Consider the following 15,957-nt stretch of genomic DNA (forward strand, 5'->3'; position numbering starts at 1 on the left):
AAGTTGAATCCAGTAGTCGATATATATAGGCTAAGCTCAATCAAATTCCAAAAGTGAGCAAAAGTACAAGTACAAAGTACAAGTATGTTATTAGCTGTTTAAGTATGTATACGACGAAAATAAGTATGAAAAATAGGTATAAGTATGTTCGTCCAATATACTTACAAATTTACAATACTTACAAATAGTTGAACATACTTACAACTCCCTAAACTACTTGATATTTAAAAAAGATAGTGCTTGCAAGTATGAAAATGAGTTGTAAGTACGTTGAAAAATATTTCAAGTAGGAAATTTTCCAAATTAAGTATGAAAAAAGCCCTACTTGACAAATTCAGTACTTTTAACCTACTAACATACTGGAAATTAAGTATGTTACCGCTGCTGTGAAGCTACTTAACAAGCATCGCATCAAATTTTATTAACAGGCGTAACAATGGAAGCGATTGCGGTGACTGGTCGGAAGAGTAGCGCTTGCCCGTCCGTTATTTTAGCGCTTACCGCGCGTCCGTTCGCGATTTTAGTGCTAAGCGTCGCCCATTTGCTTTTTTAGGCCGCTCACTGCGCGAAAAATAATTAAGTCAAATATTTCGCGCTATAGATCTAGCGCTATGTAAGCGCGCATGTCGCTTATCATTTACTTTAAAATTCACACGATGCGCTAAATTTAGTGCAATTCATTTTATCATATAATTTATAAAATACGCATTGTAAATATTTAGCGCTAGGTCTCTCTACATGCTTGCTACATGCGAAGCTTAATGTCACCTTTTTGCGGCTAATACAGTATCATGCCGTGTATACACTGCTCAATAGAAGCTTGTCCGCCTTTTTCCTTTCGTCCGATATTTATCCGCCCATATAGGCCTATACACTGATTTTCCCGATATGTTAGCGCAATTAATTTCAGCCTAAAATTTGCAAGAAGTGTTCCCCTTTAGTTAAATTTAGTGCGATGCAAATGCGCTAAATATTTTCTCTCCAGCAACACGGCCAACTGGAACTTGTCCCGCAGCGTCAGCTCAGTGGGCGAGAGACACAGCGACACTTTCTCTATATGCATTTACTGCCAAAACATGGACCGTAACGTTCGGCACGGATTTCAACAGAACGGAAAGGATAAGGGCTTAGTCAAGAAGTAGGACACCGATTTGACGCTCGTCGAGTCGACGATAAACGAACAGAAGCAGCAAAAAAAATTTACGTACGGGAAATGTAGCTATATATATGTATAAACGACCGAAATTTGCCCCCTTTTTTATGTTCATATAAACAACCATTCGATGATTTTGAATGAGCTTGTGTTTTTTTTCTCTCCGCTTTTAGACGGTTAATTTTTTTCGCAAGAGGAAGTCGGATTGGTGCTTCAAAAATGGACATCTAGTTCGAGCCTACGATGTCACTGCCTTGATGTCAATGCTTGCTGCTTATATGGAAATTTTTTTAAAGAAACACACAAACGAACGAACGAAACAATACAAAAAATCCGTAAAAAATGCAGTGCTCTGTGGTGCTGTCAACGAATTAGACAAAAAACATAAATTGCATGGGTAAATACCGGGTAAATAAAATCACCAAGCAAAAAATTTCGATCCCCATCCACCTTTCATCCAATTATCGAGAAGCTGAAACGGTCATTCGTTGGTGCTGGAGACTTTTGTCGACAACCCTCATGCTGAATTTCATCGTGTCATATTCTATAGTCCCGTTCTAGTCCCAAAATTGCTAGATAGCCTAAGTGGCTGGCTAATTAAAATCTTATCAGCCGGGCAAGGCATCGGGAATTTCCTTGTGAGGGTTTATTAGTTGGTATTCATATTGATATTACGTAATTACACTGGCTACCTTACTGAAGACCGGTTTGGATGTCGACAGCTTTTTTCAAATATAGTTGTAGCGCCTAGACAGACGGTGATGGTACGAGAAAGGCGAGCCGTGCCAAATTTGGCGATCATATTTCATTTTCCGACAAACTGAGAGAGATTTCAGGCTTATAGGTCACTGCATTATTGTACGCTATTTATTAATTGATTAGTTGAATATTCGATTCTTATGAGATTTAGTGTACAAATATTTCTTATAATAAACATTGCCCATTTGATTTAATGGTTTTATAGTTACACGTACTATTTATTTCATATATTTTTCCTTTGATAATTTCAAAATATATTTTTGTTTGATTTAAAATTTAAATGTCATTCGTTTTTTCTTTGAACATAACACACAGCATTGTAGTTTAATAAAAAAAATAATTTTATTCGCATATTTATTCAATTATTTCTCTTGGATTTCCCGTTTGATTCCAGCATTTCTGATCAATTTCCTCTTTTTGAAATGATTTCTTATGTTTTTACAAATTTATATCAGCAACTGTTATTTAGTATAACCTTACCATTGACGTCATCCCTATTTCATTAATTGTTAATCGATTAATTGTGTTTGATCTCTGTTAGATGTGGTTTGATCGCTGTTAAAAACATTGATTTGTGTTTAATCTGTGTTTGATTTCGTTTGATTCATGTTTGATCCATTTGATCCATGATTGATTTTTGTTTAAATATTTTTCTATTCCTTTGTATGCTGATAGAAGGGAAAAACGGCACCCCATACCTCCGCCACACCTAAGTCGCACCACTCATAATATTGACAGATTATTAGTCAATTAGTTAATAAGAATCAAATCATTTAAGAGAATAAAGGGAAACAGAATTTTCCAAACATAATAGTATGTATACTATTTACTTTCTACTATTTAACCTTGATTTTTTGTCTCTTTAACGTTTAAAAAAATTCCCGAAGGACATTACCGAAGGAATCTTGTTATGCTTGGTTAAAAATAAATAAATAAAATAATGCTAACTGGTACAAAAAAATCAAAAAAATCAATTTAAAATTAAGGGTACCCTTAGATGTATTATGTATGTATATATATTATTATGTATTTTATTTTATTTAAAAAATCAGCATAGGACTATTGTGACATAAACGAACCTCGATATCCATACGTTCGTTTGTATTTTCAAAAATATTACGGAAATTAAACACCCGCGGATGTTTCATTTTCGTTTTTCGCACTATCCGGTCAAACCCGTGTAAAAAAAAACGTCCACTTAGCTGAATACAGCCTAAAATCCGCCTAAAATGATTTGTTTATTTTTGCATTTGCAATCGTAGAATCCCAATTTTGTCACGGATCTTTGAAACCATTTCCTCTTCGTCCAATAAAATAATGACCATACTTGCACTACTACCTATTAGTTCACTTAACTTATCGACTAACTGAAAAAGAGGGTTCAAGAGCACATATGCGTCTTGCTGATTTTTCAAATCTTCAACTTCGAATCGAAACTGGGACATGAAGGTAGTAGTACTTCTGATGTGTTCTTCCAATGCTCTCAAGGAAGCAAACTGCTTGCCCAAGTTTTCTTTATGTGAACGAAGGAGTGTGAGGTTTCTCTCTTTTTTCTTCAGTGAATTTTCTGTAATTAGTTTTTCGGCTTCGAATGTTTTCAAGTTTTTCTCTGCTTCTTCCAGTAATATGCGGTTTTCATTGGCGTTATCCTGGTAAACCTTGCGCTTCAATTTCGCTTTTTGAAGTTTGTTTTCGTTGTGTATGAGACCAGGGGTAGCTAATCCTGGTAAAATAAATTAATATATTAAAATCCTTTTTCACATATTAAAAAAAAATTAAGCAGTAGCTATACCAACAGTGAAAACGGCGGCCACAATCCATCCGTTTCTATTTGTCTTCTTTTTTTCGATTTCCATTTCCGCTCTTTTAACACGGTTGACGGCATCCTGCACTTTTATGTCCAAATTCTTCTTATTTTTTTGAAACTCTTCACATTTTTCCGCCCACCATGAAATGTTAATCTTCAGAGACTGCAGTAGATCGTTGTCTACTTTAATCATACCCTCTGTATCTCTTATTTCGCGAGATAACCGAATATAATTGTCGTCGTAACGTTTCAAATGATAAAGAGTAGAAATATGTGCTTCATTGAGTGAATCGAACATCCAATAAATAGCTCTTTGAATTGGCAATTCTGAAAAGTACGCATTTTTTCTGAGATGCTCTTTCATCGACATTGTTGCATCAAGGATCAAATCAGTTAAACGATCGAAGTGAACTAGTGCGTGGGTAAAGGCAGGACTGACGGCCTCCACCATTTGTTGTAAACGATCAGCGCATCGCAAAGCTACTGAATCCTGGTTTGAATCTGTCGCATAAAATAATCCAACATAAGCATTTTTTTATGTTTAAAGTTTATGATTCATAATCGTCCATAATAAGACAAATAATTTAAATAGTAAAAGGTAACTTGCTGGAAAGGTAATTTGCCGTTGTGTTAATGAGATCAAGAAATCTCGTAACAATAAAAGGGTGACTCACCAGCAGAACTAGATGACAAAACCTCTCCGATTGATGCCGAAACCATAAATGCGCACAACATCGGTATAATAAAAAAATACAACCAATTCAGTTGTAAGTCTTGACGTCTCATTATAATATACGATCGGTCAGTAGGCTAGTAAAATTGTGAACAATGGAAGGTTCATCTGTGGCAGAATATGTAGGCTATACTATCCGAAATGTTGAGATGGTGGAATCGTACTACGTTTGAAAATGTTCTCTGGTGCTTATAAAAATAAGGTTAAAGTTGTTTTCTTGTCATCCAATATTCACTATTCAGGGAGTGGCGAACTAAATACGCGCAATCTGTGATTAGAACCGATTCACCCCGAGGTGTTTTTAAAAATTGTAGTCTTCATGATGAACTCTTATCAGTATAATGATGACCTGTAACCTAACTCCTATTTCGTAGATAAAGAAAAAGATCACGAAGGTTCCAAAAAGGCAAATATGTAGGCTAGCTAGTATTACTACGTCGTAGTAAATTCGAGTGCTGGATGGAATCCTTATGACTGACTTATTGCCTTATCGGCGCTAAAATAACTGAGTTGTCATCGTAATGGAAAATAACTATTAAATAATAAATTTTTGATTAATTGATTGTGCGCTTACTGCCATAATTTATAACACAACGTTGTTTTGCGCATTGGTCCAAATGGACATTTTGATGAGAAAAACTACTGTTTTTTCAGCGGTTCAAAATGTAGTCGTAATAAGTTTTGTTGATGAATCACGATTTTGATTTGCTGATCACGCACTCGAAACCATACGGCAGAAAGTTTGTCGTTCAAGATCTATAGCAATTTTTTCTGTGTTAAAAAATTGTTCTGGACATTTTAAATAATATGTAGCAATGGAGGATTGTAGTTTTACCATAAGTTCACGCCTTTTCTCTATGTGTGATGAAAAATGATATGTTAGTTCAGATACCGTTCGTGTCAAAGCTGACAAGGTCCGTGTTATGGTCTGAATAATAATTTAAAAAAAAAATCGCGACGATCATATTTGAACGTTTTTTATGTGCTCACTTGGCAGTAAGCGCCAGTTCAACAGTCGTCTGCGTCTGCCTTCTGAAATAAAGTTAAGAATTGCGAATGAAATATGGCTGTTAAATACAGATATTGCCTTATCCTTATTTTATTAGTGATAAATATTCATTCTGAAGTAACGCTTACTTCCGGTTTATCAGCAGCTGATTTGACAAAAACACATTCAAATGGCAAGTAAAAAAATTCGGAATTAGGTTCGTTTCATGCTGAAAAATCTCTCATCTGTATTGTTGCTTCATCTTGCCCATGGGAAAGAATTTTTTTTACTTAATGCATTAAGTATAATAAAACATATGACTATTAAATTTTTTCGAATTTTATTGCATGTATTGTTTATCTTGAGTAGCTATAGTTATGTAAAAATAAAATTTGTCGGTTAAGCGAGAAAAAACTAAGCACACATACGTACACACAAATAGCGTTTTCGCCAGTTTTCGCTCGTGGATTTTTCAATACCAACATATAAAAATAAACTAACCCAATATTTTTGTTTTCTTTAATTGCAGTATCGTGTGAAATGAAGATGAAAGAAAAAGGGGCACTTCTTTTTGACGGAAAGAGTCTAAACGAATCACTTGCGCTCTTTATGCAAGTCTTTTACAACTGGAATGACTTGTTGACTACCGGTGCTATTGGTAGTCTTTTGGAATGGTCCATTGCCACCCTTTACACAGATATTACAAACACTACTTCAACGGGCGACACAGAGTACTTTCGTTCCGCACTGCGGCCAATCATTCGACGTGCCCACTTGTCTTTTCGCAAAGCTTACGCCAATATGAAGGAAATTCAAAAAAACAAGGTTCAAATTCAAAATCACGCCATGAACGCTACCAACTACCTTACGTCCACCAGTTCTCGTCAACAAGAAATTACTGGCAATCTACTAATGGAAACGTTGGTACCACTGATCGAGTTGGCGGAGCGAAGCAAAGAAATGTCTAATGAAGTAGCCCAGAGTTACCAAATGGTCATTGAATCGATAACTGAAATCATACGAGAATGTAATGCCAGGCTAAAAGAGAAGTTCGTCGAGGTTCGACCATTGAACAAAACAGTCATTGCAGCCAAACAGTCAAGGGAGGATGAGATTGTTTGGCACCAAGAAAAAAATTGGCTACTGGACAAGATGTGGAGGAATTTCGAAAACAAGCAGCCGAATATCTACATGGAAACTTGGCTTGACAACCGCTGCTTTAACACCAATAACATCAGTCGACAAAACCCCTCGAAATCGATTAAGAGGCAACGCAAAAATTTGTCCGAAGATGAGCGTCGTTCAGAATTTTTCTTTCGGGCTGGAAATTGGAGGTATTTGTTTCAAGAGATTGCCTATAATGAGGATGATTGTCTAAAAGGAAACTACTTGCCGCTGTTTGATTTGCTTTCAACTGGGCATCAACTTACGAAAAAGTGTCAGACTAACGGCGATGATGAAGTAGAAGAGTTGATGAAGAAGCTCAATCAAACGCTGGGCATCCTGAATCAAAGCGACTGCGATTTAATAAAAAAGGTCGCCACCACTTTTAAGGAATTGGCGACTAAAATAAAACCCCCCAGTACAACGAACTTGAAACATCCGAAAACAGAGCTCAATTGCCCCGGTTCAAAAGAAATGGATGATCTGGCTTCTTTGATTGCCCATCGACACATCAAACTGATTCAAAAAAATAATCAAGAAAACAACTTATTATTTAAAGATCTAAATCATAACCCAAATATGAGCACTATTATGCATGAACATCAACGCGATCGGAAATTGGAACTAGTCAAAATAGCGTCAAGTATTCTTGAGCTTAATGAACAGACAACGAAAATATGGTGGCAACGAACGGAGCCATTCTTAAAGAAAATATTCGAAGTCATGGAAAAAGCCAATGCTTTAAATGAGGGGACGACTTTCAACGAAATCCTGATGGAAAGCTTGCACCAATTCACCCAACACAAAAAGAGTTGGGACAAACTGACAAATTTTATTTCCAAGTTAGCATACGAGAGTAAAATAACTGTTATGGGGAGCTTTTCGCTAATGGAAATCACTCGAATCAATGGCAATAGTCACCGGAATACGGAAACATCACTTAATCATACCGACATGAAACATGCTATTATAAGAGACCTGCTCAACCGCATTGAAAAAGTCAAGCAAGGATCACTTTCTATCGAAAATATAGCATCAAAATTTGTTAGCGTCACTGAACGATATATTACTGACATGTTAAGCGTTGAAGATCGAAATAACAGTGTCAAGACTGAGTCAGTATTTTCCATCAGTGCAATTTCACAGCAGAAACTCGCCATTCGAAAATGTTACCTGAGACAATCCAGCCGCAATCGTACACTATCCATTTGCCGTAATCCTGAAAAAGGTCTAAAAGCATTTGGAATCATTCTGATAATGAAAGAGGATGACGAATCATTAATTAAACGCCAACTCCTACAAACCCGCAAAGATATTTTGAAAGAATATCAATGGATTATGGCGGATTGCCAATCTCCGGTAGCCTAGACTACAGGCTATATGACACATGAGAGTGCCGACGTTCATCGGTTTGAATTCAAACAAGTCTTAAACTCTAAAAATTAAAATACACAGATACGGATACAGTAAACGACGAAGTTTTCATTAAAATAATGTTACTATCATTTATCAACACAACACACTACTTTCTTTGTATTCTAATATTCATCAGATCTAAGCAAAATGCATATCATAAAAGCGTGTGTGATAGTGTTGCCAAATTAAAACGCAAATAAATAAAAAGTCTTATCGATTCCATGTCGATTCTTACGTAAACAATCTAAATCTATTTCCAAACTGCGTTAAATATTTAGAAGGCGAATGATTTGCAGTTTACAGCATATTTTATATAAACAGAATTATTAGCGTGGGAAATTAAAGTAATGGCGGTTCGATCACTGATGTTTTCTGTCGTAGATTATATTGACTCTTTACCAGAGAAAAACAGACAATGCTTTCTTTTATAATGTCCGAACCAGTCCGAACTGGCAAATATAAAACATAATGACTAATGAGTATTTTTAAAATAATAATTATATAAAAAGTCAGTTATCGATCTGAAATTATATCGATAGTTAACGATTCGTGATTTTCTCAAATCAATTGTATCGAATTTCTGCACAACGGTTGGTGTGAAAAACAACGGTCGCGTCGGCATATGGAAGACGTACATAAAAACATTTTAACATAATTTAATAAGTTTTATCGAAGTTATTTTAACGTACTAGTTCAAGAAAGATTCTATTTTCCACGAGATCATCGTTGCCTTGAGTTAGAAACAACCGCAGCACTGAGCAACTGACAGTTGAGAATCGATCTCACAGATCTCCATTTCTGTTTTCATACTTCCATGCTTCTGTCATCAATCAAATTCAGGTTTGTTTTTGAGGATTTCTAATTGTTTTGAGTCATGTACAACTGTCCTTTATAACTGAATATATTTAGGTGGCTTTGGAAATTCAATAATTGTCTTGGCTGTGAGGAGTGTGAGGTGCTGAGAATTCATCATTTGAAAGCAGAATGAGCCATCAGTCATTATTTCGTATGTTTTCTGGTTATTTTATAGCATCAATGCACTTTACAATGTTACTTAAAAACTATCTTTTTGTTAAAGAGCACAGCAAAGTCAATGGTACTCCAGTGGTGGCTGAAGGAAGTATTTTACCCTGTGGTTGGTGTAGCCAAACAGAAAAACCCAACCTATATGTTCTGCCACTGAAGAATGGAAGACACATTTTTTGCTCTGCAACTTGTTTATCAGAATTCAGAAAAGGAGTGTGTTTTCAGTGTGGAGAAGCAATTTCTGGCTTACCATTTCAAAGCCTTGTGAACTTGTCTACAAGAGATTTCTGTAGCGAAAAGTGTTACCTAAAATTAAAAAAGAGAGAACTGAGTAAACAAATGAAACCCTCATCTTCAGTGGAAAGTTTACAGACCAGTCCCAATGTGTCACTTGCATCACCAGCAGTTCATTCTGAATCACCTTTATTATTGAGTGTCAACCCTTACACTTTTGCATGGGAGGATTATCTAGCAGAAACTGGAAGTTTAGCAGCTCCCCCAGTTTGTTTTAAACAGGTATATTGTTGAATTTATTTTTACCATTCAGACTTCATCTATTAGGCTTACTATTTATTATTCATTATTGCAATTATTTTTTTACGGACGAATTTCGGAAACAGCACGCAAAGCCACCAACCAATGAATTTCTCTTTGGAGTCAAGCTAGAAGCGCAAGATCCACGTAATTTGACTTCAACTTGCATTGCTACAGTTGTCGCAGTAATTGGCCCCCGGCTCCGCTTACGTCTCGATGGTTCTGATAACAAAAATGATTTCTGGAGATTGGTTGATTCCAATGACATACATCCAATAGGTAAGGGTCTCACAACTAGATACTGATAGCCGTACAGAATCAATAATTACTCTGGATGTTTATCAGGACACTGTGAAAGCAGTGGGGGAATGTTGCAGCCTCCTTTAGGTTTCCGGATGAATGCCTCATCTTGGCGTACATTCCTCTCGAAAACTCTCACTGGAGCTGAAACTGCACCAAGCTGCTACTTTAAAAAAGAGCCTCTTTCACCCCGATACAACATGTTTCGAATCGGCCAAAAACTTGAAGCTGTTGATCGCAAAAATCCACATTTAATTTGTGCTGCCACAGTTGGTATGACCTAGTCCGGCAGCGTTAATTAGTTCAACCTAAATCGTAGTATTGAAACTCAATCTGACATATTTCTTTTTAATTAGGTGCTGTAAACAATGATAGTATTTTTGTTACATTTGATGGATGGAAAGGCGCTTTTGATTACTGGTGCCGATATGATTCTAGAGACATTTTTCCTGTTGGGTTTTGTGCAATGGTTGGACACCCACTTCAACCTCCCGGGCAGAAATGTAATCTCCGCTTGCTTAATTTAAATATTTTTCTTTTCATTAAGTAATTCGAACCTTTTCAATTTCTTAGTTGCTCTTACGACTGGAAGCCGATTCAAATCTCGCGTTCTCAACATACCTCCTCCTCCTCCTTTACAATCTTCGTCATCGGGAATAGATAAATTGCCGACAGAAGTTGGAAAGTTGGCGATTTCGTCCTCAGATACTGGAGCTAAAACAGAACCTTGCGTCGTCGTTTCTGAACCGGATACGTCCTCGATTGAAAGGGAAGCAGCAATTGGTAAGATTTTCTTATGTTTTGATGACTTTTTCCCGCCCTATTTAAAATGGATATGTTTTAAACATTTTCAGTGAGCATCTATGTCAACCACTCGTGCAACTGCGGATCTCACTTGGATCCCAATAAAATACGACAGCTAAAAAGATCAATTGGACCTGGAACGCCGAGCCAAGTTCTGCGGGACACCGTTCAGGGTTTAGTTGACGCCGCGCTACAAACCAAACAAACCTTCTCAATCCTCCGGACACGTCAAGGTGACGGAGACGTTATCATTCGTGGTAAGAACAATTAATCATTTAATCCAAATTTCAATTTGCCTCTCTGACACTGTTTTCTTTTCGTTAGCTAAATATGAAAATGTAGTTCATACGCTTCGTTTGCCTCCTGTTGACGATTTAGTGGGGCTTGAAACCTACCTGGAACTGTTGTGCGAAGATCTCGGTTATTGTGAAAATTTGATTAGTACAGTCGCCGATGTTAATTGTAAAAAATGCGTCGCCAATTTGGCCGATCATTCAATCAAGCCAGACACCTGTCGTGCAAACAAACGGAAAGGTATCAATCTACTGTCCGATATTATTTCAGTAATTGCTACAGCACGGATTTATCTTAGCTCGAGAATACATCAAGACTCCCGTCAGTTCAAAAAAGAAAATGATGACTAGCCCCAAAACTGACCCTATCAATAGCAGACGCGAAACTGTTTCTCCTCCGCACATTCTGCCGGCCGAGAGTTGTTTAACCACTAAAGCGCTGAACGGGAGAGCAACAACACTTAAAACTGAATCGAGCCCCGAGTTACAACGGCCTGATCTACAAAGAGCCACATCTACTACTAGTCATGAAGCTGAGATCAATGCGTTGACAGCCCTTGCGACTACGAAGGCGCCCTGTACACCATCCGATCCTGCTGAATGGTCGGTCGATGACGTGATGCGCTATCTGACTTCTGTTGATTCAGGTCTAAACGTACACTCTCAACTCTTTCAAAAACATGTAATTCGATTTTTATTTATTATTTCATTACTGCAAATATTTTACTAAAGCATTATTTCATCCGTGTGTGGCAGGAAATTGACGGAAAGGCCCTACTTCTTCTCACCTCGGAAATGATGATGAAGTATATGGGGCTGAAATTAGGCCCTTCTCTTAAGATTTGTAACTCTATAAACCGACTGAAAGGGCGCCGTCATCTATCAATTTGAAAGCGAATGCTGAGGGCAGTGGCAGCCTAAGAGCCTATCGACATTGGACAAAAAATGCTAGGCTGCCAGAGACCTTTGAACCTTTCCTTGCGAAATCCAACTAACATATATAGAAAATATATATTTGATCCGAATCGTCTGTGATAATCACGAAAGTAGGGGACGGGGCCTCTGGCCATTTCTCGATACGTGTCCTATAACTTCGCTTGTATTACATTCGATTTGTTGTTTTGGTTAATGTATTTTTAACCATGCTTTGAGTGAATCGTCGTCCCTCATTTTATATGAAACTTTTCATTTTAAATTTTAACGTACAGTTCATATTTCCTGAAATTAGGTGCACATGAGATCAATTAAGGTTTGCTTTTGTGCTCACAATACATTCAATTAAAAAATCAATATGTATAAAAACCTTAAACATTCACGATTGCCGGGTAGGACAATTAAAAGGCAATAAGGCTTCACCAGAAAACGCAAAAATTAATAATAAAGAAACTTGTTTAAACTGCATATTCTAATAATTATATTTTGGCTTTATTATCTTCAAAGACAACGGAGCAATAAATTGTTTTGACTAAGAAATGGAATGGATCTAAAACTCATCGGTGACGAGTTATTGAGATGAGACCGATGACACATACAGCTCTTTCTCTTCGGGATCATCCGATGTTGGGTTTTCTGAGAATGAAATTAATTTCAAACAAATTATAAGGTAAGTAAGTAAAGAAAAAAATAAAACTCAGAAGGACAATTAGTTTAACTCTTATTTTACCTCGCATTCCTTCTGAAACTGGTCCACGATTCAACATTCTTAGCATGGCTATAAAATATTTAAATCGGTTAAATTAAATAGAAATATCGAATTTACAAGAAATATTTACGTACCTTTACCCTCTACGTCTACGTCCAAAATGCTTGGCCGTGCCTCCTAAAAGAACATATTTAAATGTGGAAATTAATCATTTTGCTAGTACAGGATTTTATACGATAAAGCAAAAAAAAAATTAGTATGAGCGAAAGAGCGAGCAATTAATGAATTTTAAAAAAAAAGATTAGTTGATAAGAGCATTCAGACTTCGACGACAGAAAAAGCGAATTGCGTATTAATTCGTTCTCAGATTAATTTAAAGACAGGCAGGAACGGGTAAATCAAATCAAAGCGAATAATTGGGTACTAAATATGATTTAGTAATGTTTAAAAAAAAAGAACAAAACTACGGAGGTGAACGAGCGAGCGGGTTGAAATACATATGCAATATTTATGTTAACAGAGCTTCTAAAGGTCTGACCCAACGATCAATCTTCGTCTACTGGTTCGCGTAATCCTTCGCTGTGCCTCTCTTTCCCAATTATATCGAGCATGGCCCTGTCTTCTTGGTTTGTGTCCAAAACGCTTCCTGTGCCGTCTCTTCTTTTCACCTTCATTCAGTCACCCGAGCGGCAATAATGTAATTATTTAAAGTAATAGATGTAAAGTTACTCGCGGTGTCGTCATCAGGTTTATAAATTATCTTAAGACAATTTCCATTTGTTGATGTGTTGATTCATTGACTAGTCATAAATCATGGGGTATGCTCTACAACCAAGAGAAAATAACTTACCGTTTCATCTTCGTCTTCAGTTGGTTCTGGACCGACGGCCCACACTTCAATCATATCGATGGAAAACTCTGGTTTACCGGACAGCTGATGGCAGTTAAATGTCGTACAACTGGGTGAACACTTGCCTTTTCCTATAAAAAAAAAAGTGTTACAATCTAAGATTTGAATACGCTTGCTGTCAAAATGTTGTTTAACTATCGGATAAGAATTACATGCGATATAATAAGCGTATAATCTCGGGCATTAAACAAATAGAGAAAATGTAAATGCTGTTTTCTAATTATTCTAGTAACATTTTTCAATATTGAATAACAACTGAATTTTAATTAAAATTACCATATTCCGAATCAACCCAGATGGCAAAATAGTCCAGTTGACCGCCCATTCCCTAAAGTAAGAATTAGAATCCAGAAATTTAGAATAAACTTTTAAAAAGGCAGATTGAATACCATTCCATTGGGAAAAGTTTGTTGTTGTAGGTTTAAGTACTGGTAGTGATCGTTGAATCCTGTTGTATTATATATAGCCATTTGTGGTGCTAATGAGAACACAAAATTGTCCTTTGTGCCTATGTACAACGATATGAAACTTAAAAAACTTGCGCATTGACATTTTTTGTACAGGTTAGTGATTACATACCTTTAAATTGCGGACCCACAGTCCAACTCGTAGAAGCAAACCCGCCAAAAATATGCCCATCAAAGTCTTTAATAAAAACGACAGACGGTCCTTTATCGATGATGTTACCCATGAGGCTACAACGAAATGGAATTAATGAGGTAATGTACGTACTAACGCTAATTCCTTAAAAAATTCAAACCTTGAAAAACTTTCGCCGTGTATGCGGCTAGAAAACAAAAACCTCCATTCACTTCGCAATTCACTTGGTAAAGCACAGTTAATAAAAAGAATATCTGAAAGCGATAACCACTATAAATTTTTAAAAAAAGGGGGTTATTAGAGTTGGTCTCACTACGATTTGCTAGGAAAAAAACGTATTTATAGTAAATATATAAGAAATTTGTTTACCGAAGGATATACTTGGGCGGGAATACCTCGACAGAGGGGAATTAAACTCTTTCCTTTAGTCATAGGAAACTGGAAAATGTGATGTGACATCATACCGAAAAACCTGTGCATTATTTTTGAATATATTTAAAATGAGACTTATTTTGAACTAATAAAAGTAAAGCTTACTCAATCAATAAGCCACTCTTTGAAAGCCACGCGCTAACTGCTTGATTGTCAATGCTTTCTGAATCAGATTTTTCTAATTCATTCATGATGGCCGTCGCCAAACGCCTCACAGAATCCTTAGAAAAAAAATACAAAAAACTGATGAATAGAAAAAAACACAAAATAGCCTAATAATGTACACTAATAATGAGTTATTACCTCTTCCAAATTGCATATATAATGTCCATCCCAAGAGCGAAATGCCGGAAGATGACGAATTATTACAAAAGTGAGTCGAATTATTTGAATTGAAAACTTTGAATAATAATAAAAACTAATTAATTAAATTAAAGAGGGAAAATAAGAATTGAAAAAATACTCAGTTACATACATTAAAACATTCTTCAAATGTAGTGTCCCCTTTTCTCCCCTTTGCCAAATACATAAGTTGGGTTGCTTTATCTTCCAACATTCCTTTGTTCATTACAGCTGCACAATGGATGTAACCCTCAATTGTAACAGTGTTATTTGTTGCTATTTGACCTGTCATTAGGTCACATATTCTCTGAGCAAAAATATCTGCTTCTGGTTTAGGAAGTATTTGTTTAACAGCATTCTAAAATAAAAGAGGACAAGTTATAAAAGTTTCTTAATTAACTGTATACAAAATATATACTTGTAAAGTTTGGCGATCAATTTTCTTACTGCCACCAGACAGCTTTGTGAAGTTATCTTTGAGAATTTCACGCTCTTCAGTTGGAAAGAGTTCCAATTCTTGATTCAATTCTTTACTTTCACCAAGCCCCATCTTGTTAAAATTATGAAAATATTACAGAAATTAATGTCATAATTAAGGTACAAAATATGTTGTGACACTGATTCATTAATACAGAAATGTTTCAAATACCAGTTGTGCTAAGAATTGTTGTGCCATTGCGTGATCTATCAAATTTTACTGCATTCACAAAATTGAAAAAATGTACAACACAAGTGCTAATTAGGATAGAATACGAATTCGGTTATGGCGATTTATCACATCAAATCACAAATCAAATCTAGTTGTTATTCTTGGCAACAGAAAAATCTTTAGAAATTAGACACAGGATAAAGAACTGGACATCTCTATGCAAATAAGGTCACCGAATTGCTCCACCTACCTTCTTTTAGACATCCACATATGTTAATAATTTATCTTTTAGGAGAACGTTGGACTGACGAATGATGACGAATCTTTATTTACTCATCAATCAAATGTTGTCGTCGAGGTCAAAGTATAGTGCTAGGCTGTTACCTAGATGGCGTAGTGTATTGT

At 36.2% G+C, this 15,957-nt stretch overlaps 4 protein-coding genes and 1 long non-coding RNA gene across 9 annotated transcripts; 3 read left to right on the top strand and 2 right to left on the bottom strand.

Annotated features, from left to right (window-relative positions):
* The first annotated feature begins 1,688 nt into the window (after window positions 1-1,688).
* LOC124189852 lies at window positions 1,689-3,272 on the top strand. The gene is made up of 2 exons (XR_006872684.1): window positions 1,689-1,997; window positions 2,588-3,272. It is a non-coding gene; the product is annotated as an uncharacterized LOC124189852 (long non-coding RNA).
* On the bottom strand, window positions 3,132-4,756 carry LOC124189851. Its single transcript, XM_046582330.1, has 3 exons — window positions 4,394-4,756; window positions 3,705-4,220; window positions 3,132-3,635 (listed from the first exon to the last, which is right to left on the bottom strand). Exons 1-3 carry the CDS (start codon window positions 4,503-4,505, stop codon window positions 3,151-3,153), a joined length of 1,113 nt encoding a protein of 370 aa, XP_046438286.1. The 5' UTR covers window positions 4,506-4,756; the 3' UTR covers window positions 3,132-3,150.
* A 582-nt stretch (window positions 4,757-5,338) lies between these two features.
* Window positions 5,339-8,237, top strand: LOC124189850. Of its 2 annotated transcripts, none has more exons than XM_046582328.1 (2): window positions 5,339-5,633; window positions 5,970-8,237. In XM_046582328.1, exons 1-2 carry the CDS (start codon window positions 5,516-5,518, stop codon window positions 7,970-7,972), a joined length of 2,121 nt encoding a protein of 706 aa, XP_046438284.1. In that variant the 5' UTR covers window positions 5,339-5,515; the 3' UTR covers window positions 7,973-8,237. The 2 variants fall into 2 exon arrangements, with proteins under 2 accessions (XP_046438284.1, XP_046438285.1); XM_046582329.1 differs by having other exon boundaries at window positions 5,518-5,657.
* A 320-nt stretch (window positions 8,238-8,557) lies between these two features.
* Window positions 8,558-12,267, top strand: LOC124191375 (polycomb protein SCMH1-like). The gene is made up of 12 exons (XM_046584561.1): window positions 8,558-8,651; window positions 8,713-8,860; window positions 8,930-9,026; window positions 9,099-9,562; window positions 9,667-9,859; window positions 9,926-10,153; window positions 10,237-10,383; window positions 10,454-10,663; window positions 10,735-10,941; window positions 11,009-11,218; window positions 11,277-11,659; window positions 11,734-12,267. Exons 3-12 carry the CDS (start codon window positions 9,005-9,007, stop codon window positions 11,866-11,868), a joined length of 2,199 nt encoding a protein of 732 aa, XP_046440517.1. The 5' UTR covers window positions 8,558-8,651; window positions 8,713-8,860; window positions 8,930-9,004; the 3' UTR covers window positions 11,869-12,267.
* Window positions 12,268-12,367: 100 nt separating this feature from the next.
* LOC124191377 (MTOR-associated protein MEAK7-like) lies at window positions 12,368-15,938 on the bottom strand. 4 transcript variants are annotated; one of them, XM_046584564.1, is made up of 15 exons: window positions 15,803-15,881; window positions 15,553-15,600; window positions 15,322-15,453; window positions 15,037-15,261; window positions 14,865-14,960; window positions 14,667-14,782; window positions 14,499-14,601; window positions 14,290-14,399; window positions 14,109-14,224; window positions 13,919-14,037; window positions 13,806-13,857; window positions 13,470-13,600; window positions 12,754-12,796; window positions 12,641-12,688; window positions 12,368-12,546 (listed from the first exon to the last, which is right to left on the bottom strand). In XM_046584564.1, the coding sequence occupies exons 2-15, from the start codon at window positions 15,577-15,579 to the stop codon at window positions 12,482-12,484; spliced, it is 1,383 nt and encodes a 460-aa protein (XP_046440520.1). In that variant the 5' UTR covers window positions 15,580-15,600; window positions 15,803-15,881; the 3' UTR covers window positions 12,368-12,481. The 4 variants fall into 4 exon arrangements, 3 of the variants coding, with proteins under 3 accessions (XP_046440520.1, XP_046440521.1, XP_046440519.1); XR_006873392.1 differs by lacking the exon at window positions 15,803-15,881 and adding an exon at window positions 13,158-13,287 and having other exon boundaries at window positions 12,495-12,546; window positions 15,553-15,783; XM_046584565.1 differs by lacking the exon at window positions 15,553-15,600 and having other exon boundaries at window positions 15,803-15,938.
* Between the last annotated feature and the right edge of the window lie 19 nt (window positions 15,939-15,957).

Source organism: Daphnia pulex, chromosome 3 (assembly GCF_021134715.1).
Source record: "Daphnia pulex isolate KAP4 chromosome 3, ASM2113471v1".
In the NCBI taxonomy this organism is placed as follows: Eukaryota; Metazoa; Arthropoda; class Branchiopoda; order Diplostraca; family Daphniidae; genus Daphnia; species Daphnia pulex.

Excerpts from the sequence above, each read along its gene's own strand:
- LOC124189850 (XM_046582328.1), top strand. The coding sequence starts at position 5,516 with ATGGCTGTTAAATACAGATATTGCCTTATCCTTATTTTATTAGTGATA. Across the intron at positions 5,634-5,969 it reads GACAAAAACACATTCAAATG|TATCGTGTGAAATGAAGATG; the intron begins GCAAGTAAAAAA and ends CTTTAATTGCAG.
- LOC124191375 (XM_046584561.1), top strand. The coding sequence starts at position 9,005 with ATGAGCCATCAGTCATTATTTC. Across the intron at positions 9,563-9,666 it reads CCCCAGTTTGTTTTAAACAG|CACGCAAAGCCACCAACCAA; the intron begins GTATATTGTTGA and ends TTTCGGAAACAG. Across the intron at positions 10,384-10,453 it reads TCAACCTCCCGGGCAGAAAT|TTGCTCTTACGACTGGAAGC; the intron begins GTAATCTCCGCT and ends TCAATTTCTTAG.
- LOC124189851 (XM_046582330.1), bottom strand. The coding sequence starts at position 4,505 with ATGAGACGTCAAGACTTACAACTGAATTGGTTGTATTTTTTTATTATA. Across the intron at positions 4,221-4,393 it reads TTTGTCATCTAGTTCTGCTG|ATTCAAACCAGGATTCAGTA; the intron begins GTGAGTCACCCT and ends TTTATGCGACAG. Across the intron at positions 3,636-3,704 it reads GGCCGCCGTTTTCACTGTTG|GATTAGCTACCCCTGGTCTC; the intron begins GTATAGCTACTG and ends TTATTTTACCAG.
- LOC124191377 (XM_046584564.1), bottom strand. The coding sequence starts at position 15,579 with ATGGCACAACAATTCTTAGCACAACTG. Across the intron at positions 15,262-15,321 it reads TTGATCGCCAAACTTTACAA|AATGCTGTTAAACAAATACT; the intron begins GTATATATTTTG and ends CTTTTATTTTAG. Across the intron at positions 13,601-13,805 it reads CTGGGTTGATTCGGAATATG|GAAAAGGCAAGTGTTCACCC; the intron begins GTAATTTTAATT and ends TTTTTTTTATAG.